Source organism: Oryx dammah, unplaced genomic scaffold (assembly GCF_014754425.2).
Source record: "Oryx dammah isolate SB20612 unplaced genomic scaffold, SCBI_Odam_1.1 HiC_scaffold_27, whole genome shotgun sequence".
In the NCBI taxonomy this organism is placed as follows: Eukaryota; Metazoa; Chordata; class Mammalia; order Artiodactyla; family Bovidae; genus Oryx; species Oryx dammah.
Window position 1 is genome coordinate 125,306,488 of NW_024070211.1, and position 26,233 is coordinate 125,332,720.

General features: G+C 36.9%; 1 protein-coding gene across 1 annotated transcript in view; it reads left to right on the plus strand.

Moving 5' to 3' along the window:
- FSIP2 (fibrous sheath interacting protein 2) overlaps positions 1-26,233 on the plus strand; it is a 138,260-nt gene that overhangs the window by 48,468 nt on the left and 63,559 nt on the right. Inside the window, exons 12-13 of the mRNA XM_040227942.1 lie at positions 499-605; positions 4,968-5,028. Coding sequence (XP_040083876.1) covers positions 499-605; positions 4,968-5,028 — 168 coding nt within the window. The remainder of the gene's footprint in view (positions 1-498; positions 606-4,967; positions 5,029-26,233) is intronic.

The window sequence follows — 26,233 nt, forward strand, 5'->3', positions numbered from 1 at the left end:
CAACTGCTGACTGTGTTTTGTTCATCCTTGAATATTTCAGTAATCTTTCCCCATCCTCTTCCTCTTCTTTTTAATCTACTATATGTTTTGGTATAAAAGCAATTTTCTTAAAACACAGTTTTGGTTATTCCCCTATTCAAGTTGTAAATGATTTTCCATTGCAGACTGAATGAAATGCAAATATCCAGTTAAATCTGCCAGTGGTTTATGATTATAGGAATTAAATTGGCATAGTAGTATATGAATTAGGATCAGAGGTTGAGGATCTCAGACTTGGTTTTGAGGGCAGTGGTGAGCCATTGGAAATTTGTAGGCACTGACCATCAGCAAAGCACATGTTATTCTTGGTGATACTTCCTTAACTCAGGTGAATCCCTGATTGATGTAACCCAGTGATTGAGCTCAGTCAGCAGGGAGAACATTGAATCAGTTCTTTTCATGAACATTCATCCTTAATCCAGCAATTTTGTATGTAATTTGTTTCTCTTCTTTGTCCAGGGGAGCCTTTTGTCTCAACTCAAGATTCAATGATTTCACCTCAGAATTCAGCTACAAGAAATTTTCCCAGATCTTCACTGATGTATTTGAATCATTCAAAAGTTGAGGTATATAATATTTCCTTTGCTCCAAATGCAAATAATAAATGAAGTACTGTTTTATGATCATCATTGGTTAAAAACATTCATTCATGAAGCAACTATATAGAACAACTTTACTCACTGAAATTAATTACATCATAAAATTCCCCAGAATAGGCTGCACCATATAGTTCATGGTACATACCTGCAACCTTGAGAGAAAGTATCAAATTAGGATTATTTGATTGGGCTTTGGATAGTGCTGATAGATTGTTCTGAGACAGACCATCTCTTCCCATTGCCTTTTGACTAATGATCAGTTAATTGCTTTTGAAAAGTTACCAGCAAAAGTTAAGGGTGTGACATCTGGGTATAACATAGATACACAGATACCTTTCTCTAGGGGTTGCCAACTTGCTATCACAGGAGTCAAAAACCACATCTTCCATTATGTTAGCAGCGCAGTGTTAACTGGTTGAACTCTTAAAAAGTTAACATGATTTGAAAGAGATTTCAGTATACTGGAAATTTATTAAAATTTTTCTAAATGAATTCTATTTGATTACAGTAGAAAGTAGCATCATCTTCCATGTCCTCTAATGCATAATTTTCAAAGAGTCCATTATATAAATTCATAAATGTGTGATTAATATAATATGCTTTTCTGTAGCACAGTTTTATTATGAACAAGCAGTTTATGTTTCAATGTTCTGCTGTGTTAATAACCACATTAAGCATGAAAAAGAATTTTTTTTTACTAACTCTTAACATCTAAAGTCCTTATATTGCCCAACAAATATTAAAGACTATGTCATTTACTAAAAACCAAAACAACCACAAAAAAATGAGAAACTTTTTAAAATACATTTTATTATTGACCTTTTTTGAGTAATGTGTGTATTCTTAAATTGGCCAACCATATTTCTTGAAAATGAATATTAAACATCCACAAATATCTAGTTTATTATGAGAAATACCATTAGAATTTTATTATGAAAAGTATTACATCCTGTTTCCAACATGTTGTACAAAGCTTACCACTGTCAGAAAATGTATGTCTGATGGCCTGTGTTCAACTCTTGGATCTGGGAATTTAAAATGTCTATTGTGAATTCACTGATTAGCTCTAGTAATCAACAAATTCAACAAAGTTGCAGGATACAAGGTCAACACACAGAAATCATTAGCACTCCTATATACTAGCATTGAAAAATCAGAAAAGAATTAAGGAGTCAATACCATTCACCATTGCAACAAAAAGAATAAAATATCTAGGAATAAACCTACCTAAGGAGACAAAAGACCTGTATACAGAAAACCATGACACTGATGAAAGAAGTCAAAGATGACATAAAGAGATGGAGAGATATTCCATGTTCCTGGGTAGGATGAATCAATATTTTGAAAATGACTATACTACCAAATGCAATCTACAGATTCAGTGTGATCCCTATCAAATTACCAATGACATTTTTCACAGAACTAGAACAAAAAATTTCATGATTCATATGGAATAGCCAGAGCAGTGTTGAGAAAGAAGGATGGAACTGGAAGAATCAACCTTCCTAACTTCAGACTATACTTAAATGCTACAGTTATCAAGACAGTATGGTACTGGCACAAAAACAGAAATATTGACCATTGGAATAAGATAGAGAACCCAGAGATAAACCTACATACCTATAGGTACCTTATTTTTGACAAAGGAGGCAAAAATATACAATGGGGCAAACCAGCCTCTTCAATAAGTGGTGCTGGGAAAACTGGTCAGCTACATGCAAAAAATGAAATTAGAATACTTCCTAATGCCATACACAAAGATATGGATTACTCAAAATGGATTAAAAGCCTAAATGTAAGATCAGAAACTATTAAACTCTTATAGGCAGAACACTCAATGACATAAATCAAAGCAAGATCTTCTGTGACCCACATCCTAGAGTAATGGAAATAAAAACAAAAATAAACAAATTGGACCTAATAAAACTTAAAAGCTTTTGCACAGCAAAGGAAACTACAAACAAGGTGAAAAGACAGCACTTGGAATGGAAGAAAATGATAGCAAAGGGAACAATGATAAAGAATTAATTTCAAAATGTACAAGCAGCTCATACAACTCAATACCAGGAAAGCAAACAACCCAGTCAAAAAGTGGGAAAGGAACCTGAAGAAACATTTCTCCAAAGAAGACATACAGATGGCTAGCAAGCACATGAAAAGATGCTTAACATCACTCATTACTAAATAAATGCAAGTCAAAACTAAAATGAGATACCACCTCACACCAGTCAGAATGCCCATCATTGAAAAGTCTACAAACAATAAATGCCGGAGAGGGTGTGGAGAAAAGGGAATGCTCTCGCATTGCTGGTGGGAATGTGAACTGATATAGCCACTAAGGAAGACAGTATGGAGACTCCTTAAAAAGCTAGGAATAAAACCACCATATGACCCAGCAATACTACTCCTAGACATATACCCTGAGGAAATCAAAATTGAAAAAGACACATGTCCTCCCAGTGTTTATTGCTGCACTTTATACAATATCTAGAACATGGAAGCAACCTAGATGTCCATTGACAGATGAATGGATAAAGAAGCTATGGTACATATATACAACGGAATACTACTCAGCCATAAAAAGGAACACATCTGAATCTATTTAATGAGGTGGACGAAACTGGAACCTATTATACAAAGTGAAGTAAGTCAGAAAAAGAAATATAAATATAGTATAAAAAGTGAAAGTGAAGTCACTCAGTCGTTTCCGACTTCTTGTGACCGCATGGACTGTAGCCTACGAGGCTCCTCTGTCCATGGGATTTTCCAGGCAGTAGTACTGGAGTGGATTGCCATTTCCTTCTCCAGGATATCTTCCCAACCCAAGGATCGAACCCAGGTCTCCCACAATGTAGACAGACGCTTTACCGTCTGAACCATCAGGGAAGTCCAAATATATTATACTGACACATATATATGTAATCTGAAGAGATGGCACTGATGAATTTATTTTCAGAGCTGCAGTAGAGAAACAGACATAGAGAACAGACCTATGGACATGGTGGGATAAGAGGAGGGAGAAGGGGAGATATGCAGAGAGTAACATAGAAATTTATAATCCCATATGTAAAAGAGATAGCCAATGGGAATTTGATGTATGACTCAGGCAACTCAAACAGGGGCTCTGTGACAGGCTGAAAGGTGGGATGGGAGGGAGGAGACATGAGTGTACCTATGGCTGATTCTTGTTGATATATGACAGAAAACCACAAAATTCTGTAAAGCAATTATCCTTCAGTTTAAAAAATTTTATTTTTAAAGCCTATTGTGAAATTTCCTGGCATTCCAGTGGTTAGGACTTGGCATTTCACTGTTGGAGGTCTGGGTTTCATACCTGGTCTGGAACTTATGATCCTGCAAGCTACACAGTGTAGCCCCTCAAAAAGAAAAAGTCTGTTGCACCTGATTCACTGCTCTCAATCTCTCATATATTCAGAGAATCTGCACTCTGCCTTCCAGCTCTACTTAAATGTTTATTCTTTTGGTGTTAAAAAAAAAAAAAAAAGTACCTGTTCATTTATTCCATTGAGTTAGCTTCCTTACTAATCAGTGCACTCCAAAGATAGTTAATTTAACAGTAAATGATATTGTGCAGAAAAGAACAGGCTTGAGACTGCTGACTTTGTAGTGGCTTGCTTGCAAGACTGGCCCGTGGCTAGTGTTTGGGAACTTCGCTTTTCTAACATTCTCTAACTGATATGAAAATTCCCTAACTGAACAGGTACATACATGGACCTAGACTCTGCAGAAAATATGATTTTTGTTGAACATCTGATTTCCTTCTGGGAGGCTAGAATTTCAGATATGCATTAGGCAGAGGATGTCTTCATGATGAACCTTCAATAAAAACCTTAAGTGCTGAGTTTCTAATGGATTTCTGAGGCCAAAACATTACATACATGTACTTTTATTGCTGGAGAAAAGAGCATGTTCATATGTGTCCTTTCACAGGCAGGAGAAAGCAACTGTGCTTTTATTTTCCCAGACTCCTGCTGTCTTTCCCCCTTACTTAGTCTATAGTGTATCCTTTTACTATTAATATAATAAATATTAGATGTGAATACAACTATATTCTGAGTCCTCTGAGTCTTTGCAAATTACCACATGTGCACAGCCTTGTGGCCCTCCTATAATATAGCTGTAAACGTGCTTAATTCTGTAAATAATAGATGTAATATAACTATCAAAATGTGTGCATTTTAAAAAATTACATTTAAGAGAAGTTCTCAAAAATCATAAATATTTGTGTTTTAAATATATAAATAATAGATGATCAGATCCTGGAAATAATTATTTGAAAATATTTGTTTTATTATTTGTATTATGTAGAAGGAGATAAATGTTGACTGGAATGGAAGATCAAAGAGACCAAGCCTGTTTTGCAAACCAGGTAAATATCAACGGCTATTGAGTAAATCACGCAGTCTGTTAATTCATTTTTTCAACTAACATTTATTGAGCACCTGATTCATGCCAAGTATCATGCTAAAGAGTGAAAAAAGAAAATCCATAGTTTAGTTGTATTGTAGTAAGGAGATAGACATGCCAATAATCACAACCCAATAAGGTAAGTACAATAAAGAAAGTAGGTGTGCATACATATCAGAGGAAATATAAAGAAGACAGTGCCTAGGTCTACCTAGGGTCCTCAGAGAAGCCTTTACAGAATAGGCATAATTAAGACATGAAGGAGGAGAAGGAATTTTCTACTTTAATTTTGAGAAAATTGATACTTTTAATATTAATTATTCTTTAAATATTGAGTGCCTTTCTATGGAGAAGTTGCCTTGAATATTGTTTTATTATATACATATATGACACATAAATATGTGAAACATGATATAGATTGGTAATGTACATGAGTTTATTCCTAAGTAATTTTATCATTTTTATAAATATTTTTCTATATTCATGTCTAAATAGGTTCCTAATGCTAGAGAAACACAGTAAAGTTTTTCATTTTTTATTGAATTACCTTATGAAAATCTCTTGTTAATTTTTAACATTTTTTCATATATTTTTTCTTAATAAATGATTATGTGAGAAAATTCTTAAAAATTCCCAAGTGTTTGTACTCATCTTAATATCCTTTCTAAAAACAATTACTGGAACTTCCAATATAAGTGGCATGGTAGTTAACAATATGCCTGTTAAATTTGTGGTTTTACCTGAAATAGTTTTGATGTTTCACCATTTAGGATATTTGCCATTGCTTTTGGTAAATATACCTTTATTATCTTTAAATAATGTTTTTCTATCTTATTAGGAATGTTACAGCTGAAGATGAAATTATGAATTTATTTTATGAAATAAAGTCGTTTTAAAAATCTTTTCTAGAACCTATTGATATAATCATGTGATACTTTCTCCTTTGATTTATAAGGATCATATTGATATGATAGATTCTATCATATACTATTTTCCTATTTCAGAAATAAATTTCACTCATGTTTTACTTTTGTATATTCTTTAAATTGAAGTAAAACATAATCAGAAAAGATTACAAAGCAATATACAGCTTAATGAATTAACAAAGGAAAACACCCATGAAACCACAGTATAGGAGAAATAGAACGTTGCAAATCTAGTAGAAGGAAAACCTAGTTATACACACTCCCAATCAATATTCTCTCTTCTCACAAAATACTGTAATTATCTTGATTTCTGATATAGTTTATATATATATATATATATGTTTATATATATATATTTGTATATGTTAGTGCAGTTCCCTACCATCTTCTTATCAAACCAATACTCCACTGTCCTAATTCCAAAAGCCTTTTAACATATCTTGATATCCAGTAAAGCAAGTAGAGTATTTGGCCCTTTGCCTTTCCATATAAATTTTACAAGAATATATTTAAGTTTCCTTTAATTTCTCTCAATAATATTTATGCTTTTGTGTCTTAAATATATCTCCATTGGATTTATTCCTGGGAGCTAATTTTTTAATATTTTAAAGAGTATCTTTTAATTTGTATTTTTATATTTATCAATAGTCTAATGAAATAAAATTGTTTTCTATATTAGTCAGAAACCTGGGTAACCCCAATTATTATTCCTAATAATTCATTTGCAGATTATTTTAGACTTTCTACATATATTATTGCTTCTTACAAGTGTCAGTATTTCTTCCTCTTCAACCCTTTATCTATTTATATATATATATATATATATTTTTTTTTTTTTTTTAACTGTCTAGTAGCATTAGGATGTGTTGAACAAGGCAGTTTTTTATTCCCAATCTGAGAGTGAAAACTTAACAAAAATGTCTACTTATTTTTTTCTTTTTATTTTTGGATCTTAGCGTATTAAGGATGTTGTCTTAAAGCCTTAAGCTGCTAAGTAAAATCTTTCATTACGAATGGATGTTGAGTTTTTTCCACCTGGGTTTTGCTTTTGTTTTACATCTATTGAGATGGTTATATGATTTTTTTCCTTTATCTAGTTAATGAATTATGTTGATTTTTCAAAATGTTGCTCCAATCTTTTCTTGAAAGAAAGTGCAAGTGTTAGTCACTCAGTTGAGTCTGTCTCTTGGTGACCCCATGGATTGTAGCTTGCCAGGCTCCCAAATCCATGTAATTCTCCAAGCAAGAATACCAAAGTAGAGTGGGTTGCCATTCTCTTTTCCAGGGAATCTTCCCAATCTATGGATTGAATCCAGGTCTCCTGCATTGCAAGCAGATTCTCTACCATCTGAGCTACCAGGGAAACCCAATCTTTTCTTACTTCAAGTAATAATCATATGATCATTATGTATTATTTTTCTCTGCACCTGGATTCAGTCTACTTAAGTTTTGTTTTTAATTTCTTGCTTCTATAGTGATGACAGTGATTAGCTTATAATTTTCACTTCTCATACCTTTTTGACATGGTTGTGCTATGGTTGTTCTCATTAGTGTTTCATCCTTTATTTTCTTCTGGAACAGCTAGGTAGAGTATTGGGATGATTTTTTTTTCCCCTTACACATTGTATAGAATTTATTTGTGAAGCTATCTGGGCTAGGAGTTACTTTGTTAGGTAGTTCTTAATTACAATTTAAACATTATTTTTTCAATTTTAAAGTCTGTTGAATTTGTTTTTTTTTTATTTATTTTTGATGAAAATGAATATTTTTAATGGTAAAAGATACAATTCACAAAGAAGATAGATATCATAAACCATTAGACACCTAACAACAAAGATACATAAAGCAAAAATCAGAAAAAATAAAAGGGAAATGAAAAAAGTATATAATCATGGTGAGACATATTAACATTTCTCTGAGAATATTTTATCTAGTTCAGAAAAGAATAAGAATAGTAGCATCTTGAATGATGTCATTAATAAATATCCTACACAAATATGTTTAAATTCTGTGTTTCATATATTGTTATTAGAAGTCCATAGGATATTTAGGACAATTGGCAAAAAGATAAACATTACTAAATTTAAAAAAGTAGAATTCTTTTTTGTGTGTGATTCAGTTATAATATATACATATAATATTTTAAAATTATTTTCCATTATAAGGTATTACAAGATATTAACTATAGTTCCCTGTGCTATACAATAAGCCTTTGTTGCTTGTTGCATATCTATTTTTTAAATTAGAAATCTAGTATCCTATTTACAGTAAACCAAACAAGTAGAATCAAAATGTCATAAATATTTTAGTTAGGCAGAAATTCATGTTTTCTAAAATATATATTATACATATTATTTATATATATGTATACAAGAGGTTTTCTACTACACATGATAAAGGCTTGAGAAAGAACATAAAAAACAGAGATGGAAAAATTGGAAATCATAAACCAAATGAAATGGGGGCACTGAAATTAAAAAGTGAAACAAACTAGACAAAAGTAAAATGGCTTCATATAGTCCAGTTGTTTTTAAACATGACTGCTCATTAGAAACATATCTGGAGCCCTGGCAAAAGGAAAAGCCATACCTGGGCATTTGTATTTTTCAAAAAATTCCAAGATACTTCTGATTAGCATCTGGATTTTAAAAAGTTATTACAGGTTTTTCTATTAAGTGGTAGTTTTGGTGATACAGAATTCTGTTATTTTTCTGTTAACCAGTCATGATACAGTGGTATTGAGTAATAGTTACATAATTGCTGTAGTGAAAGATGTTGATCAGTTTTCACAATCAATAGCCAGCCAAAAAATAAAGATAAGTACAATCACAAGACATAATGGGAACATCATTAACCTAACAATATAAAATAATTACATACAATTTGGGGGGATCAAGCAGAGTGATGTGGTAAGTGGAAGTGAATACATGCACATGTTTTCATCTCCTTAGCCAATCTATGTCTTTTGATTGGTGTACTTAATCCATTTACATTTGGATATATATGGGCTTCCCTGGTAGCTCAGCTGGTAAAGAATCTGCGTGCATTGCAGGAGATCCCAGCTCGGTTCCTTAATTGTTTTAGGTTAATTTTCTATAGATAAGTCTTTTCCTTGTTTCCTGCCTAGAGAAATTCCTTTAACATTTATTGTAATGCTGGTTTGGTGGTGCTGAATTATCTTCACATTTGCTTGTCTGGAAAGCTTTTGATTCCTCCATCAGATCTGAAAGAGTCTTGCTCAGTAGAATATTTTTGGTTGTAGGTTCTTCCCTTTCATCACTTTAAATATATCATGCCATTCCATTCTGGCTTGTAGAGTTTCTGTTGAGAAATCAGCTGATAGCCTGATGTGAGTTCCCTTGTATGTTATTTGTCATTTTCCCCTTGTTTTTAATATTTTATCTTTGTCTTTAATTCTTGTTAGTTTGAATACTGTGTTTCTCAGTGTGTTCCTCCTTTTATTTATCCTGCCTGGCACTCTGTGCTTCCTGGACTTGGTTGACTATTTCCTTCCCCATGTTAGGGAAGTTTTCAGCTGTTACCTTTTCAAGTATTTTCTCGGGTCCTTTCTCTTTCTCTTCTCCTTCAGGGACCCCTATAATGCAAATGTTGGTGCATTTAATGTCCCAGAGGTCTCTTCGGCTGTTTTCATTTCTTTTCATTCTTTTTTTTCTATATTCTGTTCTGTGGCACTGATTTCAGCCATTCTGTTGTTCTGCCTCAGTTGCTGTTCTGCTACTAATTCCTTCTAGTGTATTATTCATCTATTTGTTCTTTAGTTCTTCTAGGTCTTTGATAAACATTTCTTGCATCTTCTCAATAATTGCCTCCATTCTGTTTCTGAGATTCTAAATCATCTTCATAATCATTATTCTGAATTGTTTTTCTGGAAGATTGCCTATATCCATTTCATTTAGTTGTTTTTCTGGGATTTTTTATTGTCCCTTTACCTGGGACCTAACTTTCTGCTTTTTCACACTGATTAACTTTCTGTAATTTGCTTTTTGCTTTAGTCACTATGGGGATGTGGTTCTTCTTCTGTCTGCCCTCTGATAGAGGAGGTTAAGAGGTTTATGTAAGCTTCCTGATGGGAGAGACTGGTGGTGGGAAAAATTGGGTCTTGCTCTGGTGGGCAGGGCCTTGCTCAGTAAAACTTTAATCCAATTATCTGCTGATGGGTGGGGTTGTGCTCCCTCCTAGGTTTTTTGGCTGGAGACAACCCAAGGCTTTATGCTTATCCCCTGGAGAAGGAAATGGCAACACACTCCAGTATCCTTGCCTGGAAAATCTCATGGACAGAGGAGCCTGGTGGACTGCAGTCCATGGGGTCACAAAGAGTCGGGCACAACTGAGCAGATTACTGTATTGTAAGCTTCCCTGGTGGCTCAGAGGCTGAAATTCAGGAGACCTGGGTTCGATCCCTGGGTCAGGAAGATCCCCTAGAGAATGAAATGGCAACCCACTCTGGTATTCTTGCCTGGAAAATCACATGGGATGGAGAAGCCAGGTAGGCTACAGTCCATGGGGTCTCAAAGAGTCCGACATGACTGAGCGACTTCACTTTCTTTTCAATAGAGACCTCCAAGAAGGTTTACACCATGGGAGACTGGTGACCCCGTTCCTGTGGTGAGCTCCTGCTGAACCTCCACAGGAGACTGTCCAACACTAGCAGGTAGTTTTGCTTCAGTCTCCTGTGGGGTCACTGCTCCTTTCTTCTGAGTCTTGGTATCACAGGGTTTTGTTTGTGCTTTTCAAGACTGGAGTCTGTTTCCTCCAGTCCTGTGAAAGTCTTATAATCAAATCCCTCTGGTTTTCAAGGTCAGGTTCCCTGGGGAGTCCCAGTCATTGTGGGATCACCAGGCTTGGATGCCTGATTTGGGGTTCAGAACCTTTACAAAGTGGGAGAACTTCTTTGGCATTATTGTTTCCAATTTGTGGGTCACCCACCTGGTGGGTGTGGATTTGATTTTATCATGATTGTGCCCCTCATGCTGTCTCACTGACGTCTCTTCTTTGTCTTTGGATGTTGAGTATCATTTTTTGGTAGGTTCCAGCATCTTCCTGGAGAAGGCAATGGCAACCCACTCCAGTACTCTTGTCTGGAAAATCCCATGGATGGAGGAGCCTGGTAGGCTGTGGTCCATGGGGTCGCTAAGAGTCGGACACTACTGAGCGACTTCACTTTCTGTTTTCACTTTCATGCATTGGAGAAGGCAATGGCAACCCACTCCAGCGCTCTTGCCTGGAGAGTCCCAGGAATGGCAGAGCCTGGTAGGCTGCCCTCTGTGGGTTCGCACAGAGTCGGACATTACTGAACCGACTTAGCAGCAGCAGTAGAAGCGTCTTCCTGTCAATGGTTGCTCAATAGCTAGTTCTACAATTTAAAAATTTTAAATATAGGATCAATTAGCTGTTTGTCTTGATGGTAAGTTATCTTTTTCTTGAAATTGATAAAATTCCTTAAGTTTCCAAATGTATTAGCATAAAATTATCCATTATTTCAGTACAGTTCAGTTGCTCAGTTGTGTCCGACTCTGCAACCCCATGAATTGCAGCACGCCAGGCCTCCCTGTGCATCATCAATTCCCAGAGTTCACTCAGACTCACATCCATCGAGTCAGGGATGCCATCCAGCCATCTCATCTGCTGTCGTCCCCTTCTCCCCCTGTCCCCAATCCCTCCCAGCATCAGAGTCTTTTCGAATGAGTCAACTCTTTGCATGAGGTGGCCAAAGTACTAGAGTTTAAGCTTTAGCATCATTCCTTCCAAAGAACAACCAGGGCTGATCTCCTTCAGAATGGACTGGTTGGATCTCCTTGCAGTCCAAGGGACCCTCAAGAATCTTCTCCAGCACCACAGTTCAAAAGCATCAATTCTTCAGCAATCAGCCTTCTTCACAGTCTAACTCTCACATCCATACATGACCACAGGAAAAACTATAGCCTTGGGTAGACGGACCTTAGTCAGCAAAGTAATGTCTCTGCTTTTGAATATGCTATCTATGTTGGTCATAACTTTTCTTCCAAGGAGTAAGCGTCTTTTAATTTCATGGCTGCAGTCACCATCTGCAGTGATTTTGGAGACCAAAAAAATAAAATCTGACACTGTTTCCCCATCTATTTCCCATGAAGTGATAGGACCAGATGCCATGATCTTCTTTTTCTGAATGTTAAGTGTTAAGCCAACTTTTTCACTCTCCTCTTGCACTTTCATCAAGAGGCTTTTTAGCTCCTCTTCACTTTCTGCCATGAGGGTGGTGTCATCTGCATATCTGAGGTTATTGATATTTCTCCCGGCAGTCTTGATTCCAGCTTGTGCTTCTTCCAGTCCAGCGTTTCTCAAGATGTACTCTGCATATAATTTAAATAAGCAGGCTGACAGCCTTGACGTACTCCTTTTCCTATTTGGAACCAGTCTGTTATTCCATGTCCAGTTCTAACTGTTGCTTCCTGACTTGCATACAGATTTCTCAAGAGGCAGGTCAGGTGGTCTGGTATTCCCATCTCTCTCAGAATTTTCCACAGTTTATTGTGATCCACACAGTCAAAAGCTTTGGCATAGTCAATAAAGCAGAAGTATATGTTTTTCTGGAACTCTGTTGCTTTTTCCATGATCCAGCGGATGTTGACAATTTGATTTCTGGTTCCTCTGCCTTTTCTAAAACCAGCTTGAACATCAGGAAGTTCACGGTTCACATATTGCTGAAGCCTGGCTTGGAGAATTTTGAGCATGACTTTACTAGCATGTGAGATGAATGTAATTGTGTGGTAGTTTGAGTATTCTTTGGCATTACCTTTCTTTGGGATTGGAATGAAAAGTGACCTTTTCAGTCTTGTGGCCACTGGTGAGTCTTCCAAATTTACTGGCATATTGAGTGCAGCACTTTCACAGCATCATCTTTCAGGATTTGAAATAGCTCAACTGGAATTCCATCACCTCCACTAGCTTTTTTCGTAGTGATGCTTTCTAAGGCCCACTTGACTTCACATTCCAGGATGTCTGGCTCTAGATGAGTGATCACACCATCTTGATTATTCGGGTCGTGAAGATCTTTTTTGTACAGTTCTTCTGTGTATTCTTGCCACCTCTTCTTAATGTCTTCTGCTTCTGTTAGGTCCATACCATTTCTGTCCTTTATCGAGCCCATCTTTGCATGAAATATTCCCTTGGTATCTCTAATTTTCTTGAAGAGATCACTAGTCTTTCCCGTTCTGTTCTTTCCCTCTATTTCTTTGCATTGATCGCTGAAGAAGGCTTTCTTATCTCTTCTTGCTATTCTGTGGAACTTTGCACTCAGATACTTATATCTTTCCCTTTCTCCTTTGTTTTTCACCTCTCTTCTTTTCACAGCTATTTGTAAGGCTTCCCCAGACAGCCATTTTGCTTTTTTGCATTTCTTTTCCATGGGGATGGTCTTGATCCCTGTCTCCTGTAGTGTATCATTTATACACACACACACACACACACAGTCTACTGCAGGGATAGGGGCCCTGGGTGCCACAGACTTGGGTATGGCATAAGCCCTCTTGGAGGAGGTCGCCATAATCCCCACCATAGAGCTACCAGAACTTACACCAGACTGGGAAATAGACTCTTGGAGGGCACAACAGAACCTTGTACACTAGGACCCAGTAGAAAGGAGCAGTGACCCCACAGGAGACTGTCACAGACTTTCCAGGAGTGTCCAGTGTCGGCATGGGTCGGTGGTGGCCTGCTGCAGGGTTGGGGGGCACTGAGTGTAGCAGTACATGCATGAGATCTTTTGAGAGAGGTCACCATTATCTTCATTACCTCCACCATAGCTTGGCCCCAGGTAAATAGCAGGCAGGGAACACAGCTCCACCCATCAATAGAAAGTTGGATTAAAGTTTTATTGAGCATGGCCCTGCCCTTCAGAGGAAGACCCAATTTCCCCCTCAGTCAGTCTATCCCATCAGGAGCTTCCATAAGCATCTTATACTTCTCCATCAGAGGGCAGACACTCTGTAAACCACAATCACAAAAAACTAACCAATCTAATCACATGGACCACAGCTTTGTCTAACTCAGTGAAACTATGAGCCATACCTTGTAGGGCCACTCAAGATAGACAGATCATGGTGGAGAGTTCTGACAAAACATGGTCTACTGGAGAAGAGATTGGTAAACCACTTCAGTATTCTTGCCTTGAGAACCCCATGAACAGTATGAAAAGGCAAAAAGATAGGACACTGAAAGATGAACTCCCCAGATTGGTAGGTGCCCAATATGTTACTGGAGATCAGTAATGAAACAACTCCAGAAAGAATGAAGAGATGGAGCCAAAGGAAAAACAACACCAAGCTGTGGATTTAACTTATGATAGAAGCAAGGTCCAATGCTGTAAAGAGCAATATTGCATAGGAACCTGGAATGTTAGATCCAAGAATCAAGGCAAATTAGAAGTGGTCAAACAGGAGATGGCAAGAGTGAATGTTGACATTTTAGGAATCAGCTAACTAGAATGGACTGGAATGGGTGAATTTAACTCAGATGACCATTATATCTACAACTGTGGGCAGGAACTTTTTAGAAGAAATGGAATAGCCATCACAGTCAACAGGAGAGTCTGAAAGGCAGTACTTGGATGCAATCTCAAAAATGACAGAATGATCTCTGTTCACTGCCAAGGCCAATGATTCAATATCACAGTAATCCAAATCTATGCCAAGACCAGTAATTCTGAAGAAGCTAAAGTTGAATGTTTCTATGAAGATCTACAAGACCTTCTAGAAAGTGAAACTCCCTCAGTCGTGTCCAACTCTGTGTGACCCCATGGACCATATAGTCCATGGAATTCTCCAGGCCAGAATACTGTAGACTATCCTCCAGAGGATCTTCCCAACCCAGGGATCAAACTCAGGTCTCCCGCATTGCAGGCAGATTCTTTACCAGCTGAGCCTAGAACTAACACCCCCAAATGATGTCCTTTTCATTATAAGGGACTGGAATGCAAAAGTAGGAAGTCAAGAAACATCTGGAGTAACAGGCACATTTGGCCTTGGAGTACAGAATGAAGCAGGGCAAAGGCTAATAGAGTTTTGCCAAGAGAATACAGTGGTCATAGCAAACACCCTCTTCCAACAACACAAGAAAGTACTCTACACATGGACATCACCAGATGGCCAACACTGAAATCAGATTGATTATATTCTTTGCAGCCAAAGATGGAAAAGATCTATACAGTCAGCAAAAAACAAGATGGGGAGCTGACTGTGGCTCAGATCATGAACTCCTTATCACCAAATTCAGACTTAAATTGAAGGAAGTAGGAAAAACCACTAGACCATTCAGGTATGACCTAAATCAAATCCCTTATGACTATACAGTGGAAGTAACAAATAGATTCAAGGGATTAGATCTGATAGACAGAGTGCCTGAAGAAATATGGATGGTGGTTCATGACATTGTATAGGAGGCAGTGATCAAAACTATCCCCCCCAAAAAAGGAAAGGGAAAATGGTTGTCTGAGGAGGCCTTAGAGGTAGCTGAGAAAAGAGAAGTGAAAGGCAAAGGAGAAAAGAAAAGATATATCCATCTGAATGCAGAGTTTTGAAGAATAGCAAGGATAGCTAAGAAAGCCTTCCTCAGTGATCAGTGCAAAGAAATAGAAGAAAACAATAGAATGGAAAAGACTAGAGATCTCTTCAAGAAAATTAGAGATACCAACGGAACACTTCATGCAAAGATGGGCACAATAAAGGTCAGAAACTCTATGGACCTAATAAAAGGAGAAGATATTAAGAAAAGGTGGCAAGAATACATAGAAGAACTATACCAATAGAATCTTCATGACCTAGATAACCACGAAGGTGTGATCACTCACCTAGAGCCAGATATCCTGGAATGCAAAGTCAAGTGGGCCTTAGGAAGCATCACTATGAACAAAGCTAGTGGAAGTGATGAAATTCCAGCTGAGCTCTTTCAAGTCCTAAAAGATGATTCTGTGAAAGTGCTATATTCAATATGCTAGCAAATTTGGAAAACTCAGCAGTGACCACAGGACTTGAAAAGGTCAGTTTTCATTTCAATCCCAAAGAAAAGCAGTGCCAAAAAGTGTTCAAACTACCTCACAATTGCCCTCATCTCATACGCTAGCAAATTAATGCTCAAAATTCTCAAAGCTAGGCTTCAAATGTATGTGAACCAAGAACTTCCAGATGATAAAGCTGGATTTAGAAAAGGCAGAGGAACCAAAGATCAAATTACCAACATCCGATGGATCATAGAAAAGCAAGAGAGTTCCAGAAAAACATCTATTTCTTCTTCATCGACTATGCTAAAGCCTATGACTGTGTGGATCACAGTAAACTGTAGAAAAATCTTAAAGAGATGAGAATACCAGATCACCTTACCTGCCTCTGAGAAAGTTGTATGCCTGTCAAGAAGCAACAGTTAGAACTGGACATGGAATACAGACTGGTTCCAAATTGGGAAAGGAGTACATCAGGAATGTATATTGTCACCTTTCTTATTTAGCTTATATGCAGAATACATCCTGTGAAATGCCAGGCTGGATCAAGCACAAGCTGGAATGAAGATTGCTAAGAGAGCTATCAATAACCTCAGATATGCAGATGACAACCACCCTTATGGCAGAAAGTGAAGAGGAACAAAAGAGCCTCTTGCTAAAAGTGAAAGAGGAGAATGGAAAACCTGGCTTAACACTCAACATTCACAAAATGAAGATCATGGCATCCGGTCCCATCATTTCATGGCAAATAGATGGGGGAACAATGGGAAGATAGATTTTATTTCCCTGGGCTTTTTTTCTGATATTTATTAGTATACAGACACATAACTTATTTTTATATACTGATTTTGTATGCTATATCTTTACTAAATTTGATTATCTCCAAGTTTTTTGGTCCATTCTTTTGGATATTATCTATATAATATTATGTCATCTGAAAATAGAGATTATATTATTTATTTCTTTCTTTCTGTTTTAGCCATATTTTCTTTTTCTTTACTAATGGCTAGGACTTCCAGTACTATGTGAATAAAAGTGCTCAGTTTGCACACCCTTGTTTTGTGCCTAATGTAGAGAGAAAGCTTTCAGATTTTCACTATTGAATATGTTAGCTGTGGACTTGTCATATGCTATTTTTATTATGTTGAGGAACATTCCTTCTGTGCTCAGTCTGTTGAGAATTTCTATCATGAAATGGTGTGAATTTCTATCAAATGCTTTTCATGCATCCAGAGATCATATACTTTTTAATTTTCAGGTAATTAATATGGTGTATCACAGGTAACCACTTGCATATGTTGAACCATTCTTGCATCACAGGGACAAATCACACTTGATCCTGGTGTATGTTCCTTTTTTTGAATCAGTGGCTAATGCTTTGTTTTGAATTCTTCCATCCATGTTCATCAGAGATGGGCTTCTCTGTAACTCAGATGGTAAAGAATCTGCCTGAAATTCAGGAGACCCAAGTTTGGTTCAATCCCTGGATCAGGAAGATCCCCTGGAGAAGGGAATGGCTACCCACTCCTGTATTCTTGCCTGGAGAATTCCCTGGACAGAGGAGCTTGGCAGGCTACAGTCCATGGGCCATAAAAAGAGTCGAACATGACTGAGTGACTTTCACTTTCATCAGGATATTTGCCTACAGTTCTTTTTTTCTTGTGTATCCTTGTCTGCCATTCATATCTCAGTAATGCTGGCCTTTTATAATGAATTTATAAGTGATTCTTGAGCTTCTGGTTTTTTTTCCCAAAGAGTTTGATAAGGATTAGTATTAATTCTTATAGTCAAAGCTATGGTTTTTCCAGTAGTCACGTATGGATGTGAGAGTTGGACAATAAAGAAGTCTGAGTGCAGAAGAATTGATGCTTTTGAACTGTGGTGTTGGAGAAGACTCTTGAGAGTCCTTTGGGCTGCAAAGAGATCAAACCAGTCAATCCTAAAGGAAATCAACCATGCTTTTCATGCATCCAGAGATCATTGGAAGGACTGATGCTGAAGGTGAAGCTCTGGACCACCTGATGCAAAGAGCTGACTCATTAGAAAAGACCTTGATGCTCATAAAGATTGAAGGCAGGAGGAAAAGGGGGCGACAGAGAATGGGATGGTTGGATGGCATCACCAACTCAATAAACATGAGTTTGAACAAGCTCTGGGAGATGGTCAAGGACAAGGAAACCTGATGTGGTGCATTCCATTGACTACAACAGTCAGTCATGGCGACTAAACAACAATTATTAATTTGTCTTTAGATGTTTGGTCAATTCACCAGTGAAACTATCTGGTCCTGGACTTTTCTTTGCTGGAATGTTTTTTAATTGCATATTCAATCTCCTTGCTAGTAATATCTCAGATTTTCTGTTTCTTTCTTTTTTTTTAAATAATTCCACCTTGGCAGGTTGGATGTTTGTAAGAATTTATCCTTTTTTTCCCCCTAGGTTATCTAATTTGTTGGGATATAATTATTCATGATAGTTTATTATCCTTTGACTTTATGTGGTATTAATTTTAATATTTCCTTTTTCATTTCTGATTTTGAGTCTTTTCTCCTTTTTTCTGTTAAGTCTAGCTAAATGTTTGTCTATTTTGTTAATTTTTTAAATTTAAATTTATTTAATTGGAAGCTAATTACTTTACAATATTGTATTGGTTTTGCCATATATCAACATGAATCTGCCATGGGTGTACACGTGTTTCCCATCCTGAAACCCCTTCCCACCTCCCTTTTTAAGACAGAGTATTTACTAATCTTTCCTATTTTCTTTTGAGGCTCTGTTTCCACACTGATATTTGTCTTTTCACCTGTTGTGCTTAGGTTGTTCTTCTTTAATTTGTTCCTTGACATATTAAAACTAGATTATTTAATTCACATATTTTTTTTCTTCTCAGAATATCAAATAAGGCAACAGACATGATACAATAGATAGGTTTGACTTAATTGACATCTACAGGTTACAACGTTCAAAAAAAAAAAAAAGTGAATAGACATTCTTTCCAATCATGTATGGAACACTCCCTAGGATAGACTACACACTAAGGTAACCAAACAATATTCAACAAATTTGAGAGAATAGATATTATTTCAAGCATATTTTCTGACCACAATGACATGAAGCCAGACCTCAACCACAGAAAGAAAAATGGGAAAAGAATGACAACTAATGGAAACTAAACAGCATCATACTAAAAAACCAGTGGATCAATGATGAAATCAAAGAAGAAATCAGAAAATACTTTGAGACAAAAATGAAATCAAAACCATACAAAATCTATGGGATCCAGCAAAAGCAGTTCTATGTACAAAACAGCAACAGTCTCACAAATGTAGAAAATATATTTATGGTTTTCAATGGGGAGAGGGAGGGAGGAGGGACAAATTTAAAGTATGAGATTAATAGATACAAACCATTATACATAAAATAAGCAACAAGGATTTCCTGTATAGCACAGGAAATTTTATTCACTGTTTTGTAATATAGAGTGGAATATAATCTGAAGAAATATATATAGCTGGATTACTTTACTGTATACCTGAAACTAATGAAATATTATAAATCAATTATACTTCAATAAAAAGAAATAAGGAAATTTAAGTTTAATAGGCTAAAGAAGTCAGACATTAATTTTTCCACAAAGATACAGACAGAACATTCTTAACCAAGTTTTTAACTCTGTCTTACAAGATTGCAGGATTTTGTTTTGTAATTCCATTATAATAATAGCCTCTATGATAGACATTTTCTTTTCATATAGCTCAATAATATATCTTGTGCTGTAAAGTGTTCTGCTTTTTATTGGTTTATATATATATTTTTTACTTTCCCTCACATTATTTTTCAATAAAGCATCTATATGTGTGTATATTTTTAAATTTCTAGTAAATAATTTGGGTGTTTATTATTTTTATTTTCTTTAAATTAATATCAGAAAAATAGAGCCCTTGAATCTCTCTTCATTGAAGTTCAGTTTTCTTCATGGCCAAATATGCATCCATGTATTTTTTTGTAATAATTTTATTTATTTATTCATTTTTGGCTGTGCTGGCTCTTCATTGCTGCATGGGCTTTTCTCTAGTTGTGCAATGAGGTAGTACTCTCTGGTCTCAATGCACAAGCTTCTCATTGCAGTGGCTTCTCTTGTTGCAGAGCTTGGGCTCTAGGGTACACAGGCTTTGGTAGCTCCTGTATATGGACTCAGTAGTTCCTGGGCTCTAGAGCACATGCTTAATAGTCATGGCACATGGGCTTAGTTGCTCCATGACATGTGGAATCTGACCAGGGATCAAACCCATGTCTCCTGCATTGATGGGTGTATTCTTTACCACTGGGCCACCAGGGAAGCCCACAGCATTGTTTTCAAACGTTTCACAGATATATCAAAAAACATTCTGTGAGAGATGTAATGTTTTAATTCATGTGTTGGCAGTCATAAAGTCTTTCTTGGAACTATTTAACTCTGCCAGTTAGGCTGGAAATCAGCCATAGGCAATATGAGTGAATAGACATAACTTGAGTCTTTCATCAGTTTTGCTTTTGAGAGTGTCATATGTAGTTCTCAGCCCAATTATTGCTGAGTTCTTATTAAGTGAGTTTTAAAATTTTTCTCTTCTGCTTCAAACTTTATGTTCTCAGTTGTTGTTGTTCAGTCTCTAAGTCATGTCCAACTCTGCTCCAACCCATGAACTGCAGCATGCCAGGCTTCCCTGTCCTTCACTATCTCCCTGAGTTTGAGTCGGTGATGCCATCCAACCATCACATCCTCTGTAGCCGCTTTCTCCTCTTGCCCTCAATCTTTCCCAGCATCAGGGTCTTTTCCAATGTATCATCTCTTCACATCAGGTGGCCAAAGTATTGGGTCTTCAGCTTCAGCATCAGTCCTTCCAGTGAATATTCAGGGTTGATCTCCTTAGGATTGACTGATTTAATCTCCTTGCTGTCCAAGGGACTTTCAAGAGTCTTCTCCAGCACCACAGTTCAAAAGCATAAATTTTTCAGCACTCAGCCTTCTTTATGGTCCAACTCTTACATCCATACATGACTATCAGAAAAACTGTAACTTTGACTATATGGACTTTTGTCGGCCAAGTGATGTCCCTGCTTTTTAATACACTGTCTATGTTTGCCATAGCTATTCTTCCAACGAGCAAGTGTCTTTAATTTCATGGCTGCAGTCACTGTCTGCATTGATTTTGGAGACCAAGAAAATGAAATCTGACACTATTTCCACATTTTCCCCATATATTTTCCATGAAGTGGCAAATATAGTTAGGCCTATATATTAGCAGGAAGCAAGTAAAGGAAACCACAATTATTTCTGCATAAAGGGGATAGGATGAATAGGATCACAAACAGCCTTCTGGTAAGAAAAGGTCTCTCTACTCCCATACCTCACTTCAAGTATAATTTGTAGCTCTCTTTTACTTTCAGAACCTAGAGCAACCCAGTACCAGTAGTGTTCCTTTCAGTCCTCTCAGTGTAAAACTATATTATAGTCCCTGCTTCCTTTCTCCTCAACATGAACAACAGTTTGCTTGAGAACTATTGTTTTTTAAATTTTTATTGAATATAGTTGATTTACTATTTATTACTTTCTAGTATACAGCAAAGTGAATCAGTTATACAAATATATATATATATATCTGCTCTTATTTGGATTCTTTTCCCATATAGGCCTTTGCACATCACAGAGTACTGAGTTCTTTGTGCTATACAGTAGGTCCTTTTTAGTTATCTGTTTTGAATACAATACTGTGTATATGTTAAGTCTCCCAAGTTATCCCTTTCCTACCTTTTACCACTGGTAACCATGTGTTTTCTAAATTTGTGACTCTATTTGTTTTTTTTTACAATGTTCATTTGTACAATTTTTTTTTTTTAGATTCAATATATAAGCAATATCGTATGAAATTTGTCTCTCTAGGTTTGACTTTACTTAGTATGACAATCTCTAGGTCCATCCATGTTGCTGCAAATGGAATTATTTTATTTCTTTTTATCACTGAGTAATATTCAATTGTGTATATATATATATATATATACTACATCTTCTTTATCCATTGATCATTTGATGAATATTTGGGTTGCTTCCATTTCCTGGCTATTGTAAGTAGAACTGCAGTGAACACTGGGGTGAATGTATCTTTTTGAATAATGGCTTTCTCTGGATATCTGCTCAGGAGAGGGGTTGCTTGATCAAATAGTAAATCTATTTTAATTTTTTAAGAAACCTCGATACTGTTCTTCCCTAGTGACTGTGCCAGTCCCCACAAAAAGTATTGTTGTTTAGCCACTAAGTCATGTCTGACTCTGCAACCTCATGGACTATAACATACCAGGATCTTCTGTCCTCTGCTATCCCCAGAGTTTGCTCAGAATTTCCAGTGAATATTCAGGATTGATTTCCTTTAGGATTGACTGGCTTGATCTCTTTGCACTCAGAGGGAGTACAATGTAGTAGGGCTCATTTTTTCCCACATCATCCTCACCGTTTATTATTGTACACTTTTTAATGATGACCATTACAACCATTTTTCTATTTTTTCTTTTAATGAGCTCCTTGACGGGTGTGTGTGTGTGTGTGTGTGTGTGTGTGTGTGTAAGATTAATCCCTGTTGCTTGCTTTATTTGAAGGTATTTTATCCCACTCTGACAGCTGTCTTTTTGTTTTGTTAATGAAAAATATTTTAAGTTTAAAAGCTTAAAATCTTTTAAGTCAAATCAGGTCCCATTTATTTTGTTGTTGTTCATTTGTTTTTCTTTCCATTACTGTAAGAGGTAGATCAACAAAGATTTTTCTGTGATTTATGTCAGTGAATGTCTGCCAATGTTTCCTCTAAGAGTTTTTATAGTATCCTGCTTTATTTATATGTCTTTAACTGACTTTGAGTTTATTTCCTTGTTTGGTGTTAGGGAGTGTTCTAATTTCAATCTTCTACATATATGTGTCCAATTTTTCCAGTATCACTTATTATAGAGACTGTCTTTTCTACCATTGTATATTCTTACCTCCTTTGTCATAGATTAGGTGGCCATGAGTGTGTGGGTTTATATCTGAGCTATCTGTTCCATTGATCTATTTTTGTGCCAGTACCATACCATACTGTTTTGTTGACAGTTGCTTTGTAGCATAGTCTGAAACAAGGCCACCTGATTCCTCAAGCTCTTGTTTTTCAGTATTGCTTTGGCTACTCAGGGTCTTTGTATTTCTATACAAATTGTAAAAGTTTGTTTTAATTCTATGAAAAATGTCATTGGCAATTTGACACGGATTTCATTGAATCTGTAGTTAACTAATTGCTTCTCGGCCTTTGGCTGAGATTGCAGACGGTAAAGCGTCTGTCTACGATGTAGGAGACTCGGGTTTGATCCCTGGGTTGGGAAGATTCCTTGGAGAAGGAAATGGCAATCCACTCCAGTACTATTGCCTGGAAAATCCCATGGACAGAGGAGCCTGGTCGGCTACAGTCCATGGGGTCGCAAAGAGTTGGACACGACTGAGCAACTTCACTTTCATGTAGTTAACTTTAGGTGATATAGTCATTTTGACTGTACTGATTCTTCCAACCAAAGAACATGGCATCTCTCCTCGTGTCATCTTTGGTTTTTTTCATCAGTGTTTTAGTTTTCTGCATCAGGTCTTTTGCCTCCTTAGACAGACCAACAAAAATTTGCTCAGTCATGTCTGACTCTTTGCAACAGCACAGACTGTAGCCTGCCAAGCTCCTCTTCCATGGAATTCTCCAGGCAAGGATACTAGAATGGGTTGCCAATCCCTTCTCCAAGGGATATTCCTGACCCAGGGATTGAACCTGGGTCTCCCACATTGCGGGAAGATTCTTTACTGTCTGAGCCACCACGGAAGCCTTTGCCTCCTTAGGTACCTTTATTATTAGGTATTTTACTCTTTTTGATGTGATGGTACTTGGGATTGTTTCATTAATTTCTCTTTTTGATCTGTTGTTGCTACTGTATAGGAATGCAAGATATTTCTGTGCATTAGTTTTGCATCTTGCAACTTTTCCAAATTCATTGAGCCCTACTAGGGATCAACTACTAGTTTTCTGGTAGCAAATAGGATTTTCTGTATATAGCATCATGTCATCTGCAAACCATGATAGTTTGACTTATTTTCCAATTTGGAATCCTTTTATTTTTCTCTTCTAATTGCTGTGGCTAGGTCTTCCATATCTCTGTGAATAAAAGTGAAAAGAGTGTACATCCTTGTCTTGTTCTTGATCTCAGAGGAAATACTTTCAATTTTTCACCACTGAGAATGAGGTTTGCTATGAATTTGTCTTATATGTCCTTTATTTTTTGAGGTAGATTCCTTCCATGCCCACTTTATGGAAAGTTTTTATCATAAATGCATGTTGAATTTTGTCAGAAGCTTTTTCTTCATCTATTTAGATCTTCACATGGATTTTATCCCATTTGTTAGTGTGGTTTAGAACAGTGATTAATTTCAGTTCACTGCAGTCTCTCAGTCGTGTCTGACTCTTTGCAACCCCATGGACGGCAACAGGCCACACTTCTGTTTCCATCACCAACTCCCGGAGCTTACGCAAACTCATCCCCATTGAGTCAGTGATGCCAACCATCTCATCTCTGTCATCCTCTTCTCCTTCCACCTTCTATTTTTTCAGAATGAGAGTCTTTCCCAATGAGTAAGCTCTTAGCATCAGGTGGCCAAAGTATTGGAGTTTCAGCTTCAATATCAGTCCTTACAATGAATATTCAGGACTGATCTCCTTTAGGATGGACTGGTTGGATCTCCTTGCAAGCCAAGGGACTCTCAAGAGTCTTCTCCAACACCACAGTTCAAAAGCATCATTTTTTTTGTGTGTGTGTGCTCAGCTTTCTTTATAGTCCAATTCTCACACCATACATAACTACTGGAAAAAACCATGGCCTTGACTAGATGGACCTTTGTTGACAAAGGATGTCTCTGCTTTTTAATATGCTGTCGAGGTTGGTCATAACTTTCCTTCCAAGGAGTAAGCATCTTTTAATTTTATGGCTGCAATCAAAAAAATGAAGTCAGCCACTGTTTCCACTGTTTCCCCATCTATCTGCCATGAAGTGATGGGGCTGTGTGCCATGATCTTAGTTTTCTGAATGTTGAGCTTTAAACCAACTTTTTCACTCTCCTCTTTCAGTTTCCTCAAGAGGCTCTTTAGTTCTTCTTCAATTTCTGCCATAAAAGGGTGGTGTCATCTGCATATCTGAGGTTATTGATATTTCTCCCAGCAATCTTGATTCCAGCTTGTGCTTCATCCAGCCCAGCGTTTCTCATGATGTACTCTGCATATAAGGAAAATTAGCGGGGTGACAGTATACAGCCTTGACGTACTCTTTTTCCTATTTGGAACCAGTCTGTTGTTCCATGTCCAGTTCTAACTGTTGCTTCCTGACCTGCATACAGGCTTCTCAAGAGGCAGGTCAGGTGGTCTGATATTCCCACCTCTTTCAGAATTTTCCACAGTTTATTGTGATCCACACAGTCAAAGGCTTTGGCATAGTAAATAAAGCAGAAATAGATGTTTTTCTGGAACTCTCTTGCTTTTCCGATGATCCAGCAAATGTTGGCAATTTGAACTCTGGTTCCTCTGCCTTTTCTAAACCAGCTTGAACATCTGGAAGTTCACGGTTCATGTATTGCTGAATCTTGACTTGGAGAATTTTGAGCATTACTTTATTAGCGTTTGAGATGAGTCCAATTGTGTGGTAGTTTGAGCATTCTTTGACATTGCCTTTCTTTGGGATTGGAATGAAAACTGACCTTTTCAGTCTTGTGGCCACTGCTGAGTTTTCCAAATTTGCTGGCATATTGAGTACAGCACTTTCAGAGCATCATCTTTCAGGATTTGAAATAGCTCAACTGGAATTCCATCACCTCCACTAGCTTTGTTTGTAGTGATGTTTTCTTTTTTGTTTTTTCTTTTTTTTAATTTATTTTTTATTTTACTTTACAATTCTGTATTGATTTTGCCATACATTGACATGAATCCACCACGGGTGTACATGTGTTCCCAAAACATGAACCCCCCTGTAGTGATGTTTTCTAAGGCCCACTTCACTTACAGTCCAGGATGTCTGGCTCTAGGTAAGTGATCACACCATCGTAATTATCTGGGTCGTGAAGATCTTTTTTACACAGTTCTTCTGTGTATTCTTGCCACCTCTTCTTAATATCTTCTGCTTCTGTTAGGTCCATACCATTTCTGTCTGTTATGGAGCCCATCTTTGCATGAA